General features: G+C 39.0%; 1 protein-coding gene across 1 annotated transcript; it reads left to right on the top strand.

The window, feature by feature from the left end:
- The first annotated feature begins 1,042 nt into the window (after positions 1 to 1,042).
- Positions 1,043 to 10,111, top strand: stxbp6l (syntaxin binding protein 6 (amisyn), like). The gene is made up of 7 exons (XM_029425261.1): positions 1,043 to 1,222; positions 1,982 to 2,149; positions 5,626 to 5,756; positions 5,856 to 6,165; positions 6,254 to 6,349; positions 8,143 to 8,300; positions 8,428 to 10,111. The coding sequence occupies exons 2-7, from the start codon at positions 1,996 to 1,998 to the stop codon at positions 8,449 to 8,451; spliced, it is 873 nt and encodes a 290-aa protein (XP_029281121.1). The 5' UTR covers positions 1,043 to 1,222; positions 1,982 to 1,995; the 3' UTR covers positions 8,452 to 10,111.
- The last annotated feature ends 1,980 nt before the right edge of the window (positions 10,112 to 12,091 follow it).

Genomic DNA, 12,091 nt, shown 5'->3' with positions numbered 1-12,091 from the left:
AGGGGGCCAGCTGGACACGCAGTCAGAGGGCTATGCACTATTGACTGCTGTGTTATTGTGTGACTTTAGTGTTTGAAGGGGATAGTTCAGATTCACTAAAGTCACACAATAACACAAACACAATTTTGTTTGTCAAACTAAGTCAGGTGTGGAGTGGGAAATATAAAAAAGCAATTCACTGGTCCTAATGTTGAGGTCAGGACAGGAAACGTATGTCATGCTAAAAGCATGTTGTTTAGGGATAAAACCCAATGAGACACAAGACAACAGGAATTAAATCTGAGTTATTAATGTTTACTGATTAGTAAAGAAAACATGCTTAAGTAATATCTGTTAACTACGGGTAAGTCGTGTATTCTGAACTCAATCACTTAAACTGTGTATGTTTATATACCTCAAATATATTTAGTAAAAAAAAATGTATCACCGCTGACTTGACAAATTAAATATTGTATTTATATTCTTGGATATCTTGGAAACAGCATTTTTAACTAGAGTTTTGCCATAAATTAATATATTGTTTTGTCAGGAATAATGCCAATACAGTTGTGGGACTCACCTTTAAACTGTGGTTGGTCACTGTTCTTGTATCATCAACCATTTGTAGTTGACATTTCAAAAAGTACGGAAACCAAAGATGTTCATTTTAAAATGAAATGAGTGCATTAAATTACAAACAAAATAAATGAGCAATTTACTTTATCCAATTTAATGTAATTAAATGAAAACTGAGCTTGCTACTGTGAAATGTTATTTCTTGCGGTTTCTTTTTAAGAGAACATATTTAATTGCATGTCATTTGTATTTAATTCCAGCATTTTTTATTTATCAAAATGTACTTTTCCCCAAATGTGTATTTATTCATCTAATTTCATAAAGTCTGTAACAATGAACAATTTGGATCTCCATAGAAGAGCAGCACACATCCATCACCCCAGCTGCTGCCCCCCACCCTGCCTCTGCGCTCCGTCTATGAGACAGCCGGTGACTGTTCTCTGACTTCCAGCCCTGAACCACGTGCACATCAACCTCTTGAAATGGGATGGACTGTGGTTGATTTGCGCCTTCACAGCAAGGCACGCCGTTTGGTGTGACGGGTATACATTCATCACGGAATTCTGGGAAACATTTTGTGAATTTAACAGGTTGCTAATTTAGCATTTGAGCTAACAAGACAGTTTGCCTGAACACTACAAGAGTCAGAAGAAACGGAGGAGAACAGGTAGGCTCACCTGTCGGTCAAACCTTTATGACCTACAGATGTAGACTCATGATTACTTAATGTACTGTAGGAAATAAAAGGACAAATACAAAAGTAGTGCTGAACTAACGATTATTTTTGGTTTAATCTGTTGATTATTTATCCAATTAATGAATTACATTAAAACACATTTTTAAATAACAGAAAGTAGTAAAATAAGCATCCGGTTTGAAAGATGATTTCTTCAGCTTCCTGTTATAAAAACAGAATACGGCTGCAGCCAGAGAAGAATTGTTGTTTGTGTCTGAGAAATTGCCCAAAGAATAAATGATCAAAGTTGTTATTGATTAATTTTCTGTCACTTGACATGACAGCACTAGACTTAATGCATTTTTAAATGTGTTTTTATTTATCTCATATTTCTTATGTATGTAAGTGTCGCTGTCTAATAACACACAGAAACATAGTTTTATAATAAAGTCAAGGAACACATTAAATAAAGTCACAATAACAAATGTTAGCTCATGTTTAAGCACGTTTACTGCATATGTATATTATAACTCTTAGAGAATGATTTAGAGATTGTTCCTGTATTGTACGGGCTGGGATCACGAGGTCAGCTCTTTTGGTTTCTCTGATCAGCTGTTTTCATCTCAGAGACTTGTTGAAACAAAAGATCACATCTTTGAGGCTGTGGCTTTTTTAGTCTGTTTTTTGGTCATATACACAGTCTTTACCGGGGCCTATCAAGCGCCGTCATGTCCATCAATCCCTGTGCAGGTCTCAGTACTACAATGAACATTCAGTCTGCCATCAACAAAGAGGTCTTTATCCCTCGGGATGAGCGGATGTTGGTTGCAGTGGAGGTGCGGAGGAGGAAAAGGAAGAGGATGTCCTTCCTGCCTGCTGGAGCCAAAGGAGACTACACCACATTCATCTGTGTTTCAGGTTAAAGATGACTTTTATACTTTCTTTATTTAGTGGAAATTTGCTAAACATTCATAGTCTGTACATTATGTCTATAATTTAGCGCTAAAGTGAAAGGAGGTTGTCAGACTAGTAGCAGAGGCTCTGATTGGCCAGGTATTCATTTAATCTTGTCAGAGAGAGCCTCTATTGCTGCCTGAGGGACACTGGATCAATACTTTTTAATAGTAATAGTAGAGAGACAGGCAAGGGGACAGAATTTGGAAGACATGCCATAAAGCAACTCCACTGTTGGCCACATATATCATGCTTTTCCAATCTTTCCAATCACTCAAAGCACTTCACAACACATGTCAGCATTCACACAGAGTCAGAGGCTATCATACAAGGTGCCACATGCTCATTAGTAATGATAACATTCACACACACTCTGTTGCCATTGGGAGCAATTTGGGTTCAGTATCTTTTCTCAAGGACACTTCCAAATGTTGACTGTAGGGGTCAGGGATTGAACCATTAACCCTCCGATGACCCCTCTAACTCCTGAGCCACAGCCGCCCAATGACACGAAAGAGCACAGCTCATTCACCTTCCTTGATTACCACATTAAGCAGCCAGTCTGTAGATTGAACCTGCTGTCACATTCTCTGCACTCTAGCTATTATTTTTCAGCATTACTTTTAGCATAACTAAGCTTGTTTTTTGTTAAACACAGTTGTTGTAGCTCAGAACAGACACATTGTTGAACGGTGCATCACAGCAGCCATTGTTTAGGGTTCAGGGTTGGCAGAGATGCAGGAGCAAAGCTGTCTGTGGACATGGAAGATAAAGAGCTGCAGATAAAGTTCACATTAATCCCACTGACAACCATGTTATCCATCAAAAGCCAAAAAACACAATGTCGTTGTAACAGCGTATAGAATAAAATATCAAAGTAGTTAGTAGTAGTTAGTAGTTAGTAAGACTTAAAAGCTTGTTAAGATGCAATGTCAACTCTTATTTAAAAAGTGTGTTCAACCATGTCTGGAGTACATTTCAGAACAAATTAAAGCAAAGTAATTAACCCTTTTGAAAAGCATTTTCCAAAATATCTTTAAATGAAAAAGAACAGTGTGGTGAATTCTTATCCAACATTTCTTTCTCAAAATAGTGACCACATTTTTCCCTTTGAATGACGTCTGTTGGTTCATGCCTTGTAGCTTTTCCATACAGTAAAGAATGTTAATTTTATGTTATTATTCATAAAGGTTTTTTGTAGTTCAGACGTAGGACAAATTACTCTTTTAATTCCAATTGAGTTCAACATCAGCTGTCTCACACATGCTCATCTGCTCTTGGATGCATCATCTGTTCAGCTGCAAACTAGTAACATCTAAGGTACTAGGTGGGCTTCAAGGTGGGTCAGTTCTCAGAGTTAGAGTCAGAAGTTCTGTATCACTTTGCTGTTTCAAAGAGTTTCGTTCAGCTCAGTTCCTATAGTCACTGACAATGCAAGCAACAGCATCACTGTGCAAAGGTACTTCAGTATAAACATTAGTAAGTGAACACATCACCGTTAATGACGTGGTGCTGATCCACACTGTTTCTGTTCAAGATGTTACATTCAGTTCAGTATAAAACAACACTGTTGGTAAGGTTACCAGCTCAGCAGCCACTTGTCTGCAACAGAATTATTAACATCATGATTGTTTCTGTGCATTTTGTGCTCTTTCAGTAAGCTCTTTAACATCTGTGTTTTATTTTAATTGGCTTCATCTCCGTATTGTATAGGGTCCCACAGACCCCACTGAAAAGAATATGACAATATTATGCAAAATCAATTAATTTGAAATACTTACGTTTAAACGGCAATTGTGTAGTATTGAGCGGGATCTATTAGCAGAAATGGAAAATAATATTCATAACTATGTTTTCAGTAGTGTATAATCACCTGAAACTAGGAGTGTTTGTGTTTTCGTCTGTCACACTGCTGCTGTTTGCACTTTTTGTAAGTCGCTTTGGACAAAAGTGTCAGCTAAATGAATTGTAATGTAATATAATGCTTATAACACGTCAAATCCTTGCAGTGCAACCAGTGCTGTAAACTATTTTGTTTGAGTTGCCTCTCAGCAAAATGCTCTGACTGAATTTAAGTTTTGATAAGCAGTGATGCAGTGTACAGTACCAGTCAATAATTTGGACTGGTTTTCAAAATTCACATTGAATGAGAAGGTGTGTCCAAACTTTTGACTGGTACTGTATATGTATAGGGCTTTTATTGTGAAAGGCAAGAGTGAAGCTGTAATGCGCCATGGCTTCCGTTGAAAATGTGAAAGCAATAAGCCGTCTTGGTTCAGACGACGAAGCTGTTATTCTTGTATTGCCTTCATAAGTATAGGCGGATGCTATTCCTCAGCTACAATACTTTAGATCCATATTTTGTTGCAGAGTGCTCACACACACACACTACCTCGCTGTCGCGCATCAACACAACTCATTCATAGAGTATCGATACCATTACAATCGGGTATTGTACCGTTTAACGACAGGGTATTGCGTTATTTTGTAGTATTGGTATACCGTGCAACACTGCTCTAGATAGGGCCTTACATGTTTTTAGCTTACCCGAAGGCCACCGTAGTTCTCCGACACACTTGTACGAACGCCAGAATTTGGTTTTTCCTAAGGATGGGCTCTAAATGAGGCCAAGGACCTGAAAGATACCACAGCGTTACAATCGTAACAAGCGTTCAATCTAGACGCTGCCAAATCCTACACACTGTCCCTTTAAATACTTATTTCCTTTTCTTCAGACCTCTTTAAAAATCCAATGAAGCTGGAATAAATCACACACAAGACTTTAAATGCTATTTCAGGGGGTCTTTTCTGCTATTCATGGGGTCTTTATTCTCTCCCCAGTCTTATGATTCTTATCCATGGATCAAAAGTAAAATAAACCACTGAGAAGGAGAAAACACTGCCCTGTAAAATCACTCCACAGTATTTGTGCTAATGTATCAAACTTACAAACTGTTTCCTCTTGCAAAGGATTTTGTCTTGTCCATACTGCAAAATACATTAGATAAATAAAAATAAAAAGCAACAAATCAGGAATCATCAAACCGTTTCCTACCTAACTCATATATAACACACAAGGAGGGTCTTTGTTCCACAAGCATCAGCAATCTTAAACTCAACTACACACAATATGGATATGGATTTTTCTGATGTTCATGTATGATCATGCTGCTTGGATTCCTTGAGAGCTCCCTCACAAAGCAAAACATTCATCACCAAAACTAACGGTACAACCATTTACTAGTCAGTCACTTTAAATGGTCAGTTACTTGACATAAGTAACTCAAAGTTTAAAAAAAGTTTAAAATGACTGAGATTTCTCAGTATGGCTTTTCCATTGTCTTCTGTGCAGCTATTTTGTACACTAGTTGTTTATTTTAAACAATTATTGAAGACTTTCAATAAGGATATCAGATTTTGTATATGATCTGTTTACTTAGTGACCAACACAAGGCCACATCAGCTCTTCATTACAAAGGTGAAGAAGTTTGGTGGATCTTCCCCGTTCACCAAAAGGACCCAGTGGACGGTGGAGAAGCTCAGACAGGTCAATGGCATCAACCCCAACAAGGTCAGCAGCATTGAAACGTTCTGTTGTTCCCAGTAGTAAGATGATTAATGTTGAATTGTGTCCTGACTTTGTTCTCCTGCCTCTATCCGGCTCTTCCAGGACAGCGCAGAGTTCGACCTAGTGTTTGACAATGCTGTGGACCAGTGGGTGGCGAGCTCATCGGCGGAGAAGTGTATCTTTGTCCAGATCCTGTACCACGCCTGCCAGACCTACTGGGAGGGGAAAGCAGGGAGTTTGGGTAAGGTGGGCCGCCAGAGAAGAGCGAATCAGGGCGCTCCCCGAGAGGTTGGAGCTGGTCCCAGTGACTCCTCACCAGGCTCTGCATTCAGAACCCTGCAATCCAGACGGAAAAGCTACATTCCTCCCAGACAGACAGAGTTCATCAACTGCCAATCCAAACTCACAGGAGGTACTGTCACGTGATTATTGAGGTTTATGATACTCTGTAAATCATTAAGTTCATGTGTGAAGGAACCCAGGTGTCATGTGTCTTTCAGACGCCTGCACCATGAATCTGGTCATCTACCGCTGCAAAGCCTTCTTGAATCGCATGAAGAATAGGATGGTTACAAACCATCGATCACCTTCTTGGGGTAAGGCTGTGATTAAATGGGCACTTAAGTTATGCATTTATTAATTATAGAAGTTTACTAGTTATGGTCAGTAGTACTTGGAAAACAGTCATATAATGTGTTCTCTGGCTCTGGAGGACCTTTGTCAAATCTGAGAAAAGTAACCCTGATGATGTTGTCGTGTTGTATTTATACCAGCAAGCCTGTGTGATGAACTTGAGATGTGGAAATTGTCAAATGTGGGTATGTACCAGGCAGGGAAGGATTAATGAAATACTGAAATAATCAAAATATCAGGATATCTCAGCCTCTGCTGCTTCCATTCTGTCTGTCATACAAATGTCCCCCAATGTTAATGAAGTGACATACTGCATTGCTCGAGTAATCCCTTAAATCGATGGTTGGAAGAGTTGTAGTGATTAAGACTATGGCTAACACAATATCTCTTTACCAGAATGTATCCTCTTTACTATTTAGTTGTTTAAAGGATAAATATTTCTGGTCTACAGATTTCATCTCTCATCCACATCCTGTTTGTAGTCGTGGGAAACATAAACTCTTAGAGTAGTGTGATCCATTACTTCTTTTTTAGGGCTGCACCATCAGTTTAGTTTTTAACCAATCAGAGCTTGCTGTCCTTTATAATCTGCGTGACACACAGAGGTGATTGTTAAGGTACCAGCGGCTAACTTCATTGTTTCAACTGGCAGCACAATGTTTCCATATGTTATTTTTATAAATGAAAGGGAAGCTGGAACCCTTCATGGTAGTACAACGTTACGCATAAAACACAAGTGATCTGTGAGCCGTCACGATGACAGCTGTAACGGCTCCTGTGCACCCACGTGCAGTATGCTATATATATATATATATATATATATATATATATATATGCATAAAAATCTTCAATCCATTAAAAACTCTGCAAAGAAGATGCTCTGTGGAGCAACATTACCAACATTTTTATGAACTAAACCTGGAAGACTGCTTTAGCCTCTGCTTCCTTTTCTCTTTGACATTTATAATGTTAATAGGGAACACTCCCACTTTTCCAGTGTATTCTGGGATTCACAGATCCTCCCTACCTTATCCGTATACCACAATGACTCCTCAGGTCATATCATCCTGAGCTTGTGTGTCTCCGGATCATTTTCCCTTCTGTCTTTTTGTCTATTGTCCTCACTGTGCTGCACCTCTCTTCTGCAGCAGAAAAGCCTCTCTGTGATGCGGCGGTCAGATGAGAGGAGACTTTGTTTATTTCGGGGAGGTCGATACAATAGCCGGTCTTTAGGAAGCCTGGGGCTTTGAGACTGACAGGGAGCACGCGCACCATTGAACTCACTGACAGAGGCAGTGTAATGGGTGGGAGACGTGCCAGGCTGAAGCAAGGCACCAAGTTACAGTTGAACAGCACCTCATGCTTAACCTCATTCGACCTGTGATTGTGATGCTATTGATTATGATGGAACTGTAGGATGCTTTCGTGAATTAGATAAGGAATTGTCTTTAGAGTTCAGGGGTCAGGGTTCTTCAGCGGGGTAATACTTGTTTGAATGGGTGATCTGAATTCTTACTGTGGATATTGATGATCCCCAGGAGATGAATGCTAATGTTTTTGCTAACAGCCTGACCTTTCCTTTCTGGTACCACTTTGAGGACAAAGTTTCCTCTCGTACCACAAGGCAAATTAATATATAGCGAGGGCATCTGTTCTATACAGCAAGCTAGAGATGTCTCACTTGCAATACTCTGACTGCTCACTTGAATACATTTTATCTTTTGCATAGCTTTTCTTCTTCTGTGTCTATAAACAGGTCAGCCAGGGCAGTGTATCACAGGGAGTACTCTGGGTAATGCAGTCCAGAGGGTAAATGTTGTTCTGGGGGAGCGGGGAGACAAACTGACTCGTGCTGAGGACAAGACGGTGGATCTGATGCACAAAGCTAAGCAGTTTGCAGACACTGCTCACAAGGTGACATGGACAAACAGCTACAACCTGCACCTTTTCCACAAGATAAATCATTGATAATATATGTAATAAAGATTATAAAGTTCAGATTTTAAATACGTTTTTTTTGTTTGTTTGTTCTCCCATGCAGCTGGCCCTGAAGCATTCAAAGTAAAGTCTGTTGGAGTCTCCAGGGTGTGAAAGATGAATCCTGTAGCATGAACACTAACACTGTGAAGCAGTATTGGTCCGGCAGATACAGCTAACTCGTCATGATGATATATAACAGAGTGCAGCAGAGGGAACTTAATACTGTGTCCTTGTGATTTTAATCTTTGCTCTTCCTGTTGGAGACACACCTTTCCCACGATCAGAGGATCCTCTGCACTGTGTTCAGTTTTAAATGTTTTGCCTGTTGAAAAAAAGAAAGCTGGACATGTATTTATTGTTTTTCTTTGAATAACATTTATTTAAAATCCCCTGCACACCTTTCTTGACAGTCATTGCATTTTCTTTAAGCCACCACTAATGACATTGTTTGTAAAGATCTGCATTACATAAGATATGTTGTACTGCTCATGTTGAATGGTATTTTCTTTGGTAATGTTTCGGCATATGGTTTGGACTTCATTGGATTAAATTGCACTAAATGTTTGATTGGACGTTACTCACCACTTATTGCCATCCTTCTGCGTTCCTACTATGTGTGTGCTGTATAAAGTGCAGTGACATGTTGACACAATTGTCCTATGTACATATTGATGTGTCCTGAACACTCATCAAACTGTCACTTTATATTTGGTCTGCTGTACTGTGTCTTCTGGTCTGTGTATGTCATGTTTTTACCAGTCGCAGTAACGCTGATGTTGTTCTCACCTTGTGAGTCTGTGTGTGTGTCATTGTGGCAAAATGTGCTCCTGGAGACATCTACTGTAGAGGGAACTGTCACAGAAGCAGTTTTGAGTACTTTGCCAGATGTTTATATTTCTGTCTGTCTAACTGTCTGTCTAACTGTCTGTCTAACTGTCTTTCTAACTGTCTGTCTAACTGTCTGTCTAACTGTCTGTTTAACTGTCTGTCTAACTGTCTGTCTAACTGTCTGTGGACAGATTGTGTCACAGCGATTTTGTCACTGCGATAGCGAGTGACAGAACAGTGCAAGATGCAGTCATGAAACTTTACAGTGTGTAGTTGAGACCAAAATGAAGGTTGGGATCAAAGATGGGTGTAGTCAAAGCAAAGGGGACGGAGGGGCCATTGCTCCCCCAATGTACACCCCCACTTTTTCGCCCCTGGCCCAATTTGTAGTCACAAAATAACCAAAAAAACAAAAAGGAAGCTGACTTTGAAGATGGGAGTGGTCCGAGCAAGGGTGCCGGAAGTAGGGGGTAAGTAGTGGGGAAGGGGCCTCTAGTTTTATGTTTTGAAAGTTGAGAGAAGGTGGATCAGGTGGTTCAGGCATGTTGGAGTATTTTGCAGTAAGAGGAGATCCATGGTGAGCAATGAAGCTGTGTAGAAGATTCAGGGTGACAGAAGGTTGAAATGTTGACTTTAGTTGAAACCCTTCATGTTTGCATCACTTCTTTAAGTAATTTGGTGTAATGCAGATTCAAACAATGGGTGGAGTATTTGTTATTTTAAAATAATCCAATTTGGATTTGGAGTACTTTGATAGGTTAAGGGAATCAAGGGAATTAATTCTAACCAAGTTTTTCTTTTATGTTTTGTTTATGACTTCAGTTTAATGCGTGTGATGTAAATGTCTCTGATGTATTAACTTAATGACAATGTTCCCACTCTTCTCTTTGAACCAATTAAATAAGTCTGGACCCGAATGTTGAGCTGTGCTCTGTTTTTTACACTCCTATGAGCTGCTCAGCTTCGATCAGCAGATGGAGCTCACAGAGCAAAGAAGATGCACTTCAGCAGCAGAGCAGTCAACACTAACACTGTTGAAATGTAACTGATGAAATGAGTAACACATGACACAAGACCAGCACTGATATCAGGCTTAATAGAAAGTAGAGTAGAGGAGAGTACCCGAGTACCCACTTCATATTTCAATTTTCAAGTACATTTCATAAAATGTTTCGATATTATGCCTCTAGAGCTAAGTTATTGGTCATGATCATCATACTAGAATGACAGATATCTGTATGTGTGTGTGTGTGTGTGTGTGTGTGTGTGTGTGTGTGTGTGTGTGTGTGTGTATGTGTTCAGTAGAGAACTGTGAAAACCCGGCCCGCAAAATGTATTTTCAGCTTTTGCACTTGTGATGCGTAGACTATAGCGTTGCTACCATCATGCATAGACTCACTTTGAAACCCAAGAAGTAGCCGCACAAACACATCCCGAACAGTTACTGCACTAGTGATTTACAACAATCATTACATTAGAGATGGCACTATTTGCCATTAAATAGCAGTAAAATGTAGAAATGTTGTAAGTACAGCAATGAAATTTGAAATTGATTTTTACATTGTTTTACATTGTTTTACAATGTTGAAGATTGAACTGTCTCAGACAAAATGTCCATTGTGAACATCAAAACATTTAAATAAAAAAACTAACAGTAGCTATACTAACATTTCTAACTAGAATGTGATAGACTAGTGGTCTAGTGGTACACCTTCCAAGCCAGAAGGTCATGAGCAACTTAACCCTGAGTTTCTCCAGACAGACTGTCCCTATAGTTTAGTTCACTGTAAGTTGCTCTGGATAAGAGTGTCTGCTAAATGACATGTCATGTAATTCAATATTGAGTCTACAGAAGTGAGAGAAATAAGGCAGGAAAAGTGGTTTGGGAGCAAATTGTGATATTAATAAAATATTCAAATAATAATTTCTTCATGTCAAAATCAAAGGTGAGTCACTATTCCTGGAGCTTTATTCTGTGCTATCTACAGTAGGTGTCATGATGCAAATGATGTCCTGTATTTCTGTCGCATGACTACACATGAGCATGTTCCATTCTCTGAAGAAGGCATACAGGTGTTGGTGATTGTCTCTGTCCAGGCTGGTCTCCGGCCTCTATGTTCAGGTGAATGCTGACCGGAGCAGAAGGACCACAGTGTACAGGAAACCCATGCACATAAACCTTAAAGGGAACTGCAACATCAAAGATCAGTGGTGAGGAGGAGGACAGAAAGAAGAAGGTGCAGGCACACACTCAAAGAAGGGTCTGATTTTCAGCCACTTATTGATTCAATGTTATAGTCATAGTCTGTTAGAAGCTGATGTGCTTTATGTTTGTGACGATTTTCTTAAAAACTCATAGACTCATACAACAATAATGCCTCCTGAATGTATTAATATGTATTTGTTTTACTACAATTTGTAATAGTCAATTACTATATGTATTTGTGCACTACTGAAAAGAAGTATTATGTACTGAATGTATTCACTGCTCAGGGCAAGAAATATTAGTGTAATACATGCTAGATTAGGGGTCACCAACCTTTTTGATACTGAGAGCTACTTCGAGGGTACTGAATAATACGAAGGGCTACTTGTTTGATACAAACTTCCTGAATAACATAGTTGCACGGTTCACCTTTAATGATAATATTATCATTAATAATAATAATCATAATAATATTAATATATGTGAAGAGACTGTCTGATCCCATGTTAATGTTAATTATTTGTCACAATGATTATTAATAATGATTTACCATGGTAGGAAACACAGATATATTTAAACATGCAACGTTATTTATTTATGTTCTCAATCTATTTCAACATCTGAAAGTCAGAGTTATCACATTTCTGATATTTTTGTAAATATCTTTATTGACAGTTTTGTATGAATAAGC

Source organism: Cottoperca gobio, chromosome 24, assembly GCF_900634415.1.
Source record: "Cottoperca gobio chromosome 24, fCotGob3.1, whole genome shotgun sequence".
NCBI classification, from domain to species: Eukaryota; Metazoa; Chordata; class Actinopteri; order Perciformes; family Bovichtidae; genus Cottoperca; species Cottoperca gobio.
The sequence above is the reverse complement of the archived record's forward strand: the minus strand, read 5'-3'. Positions and strand labels throughout refer to the sequence as shown.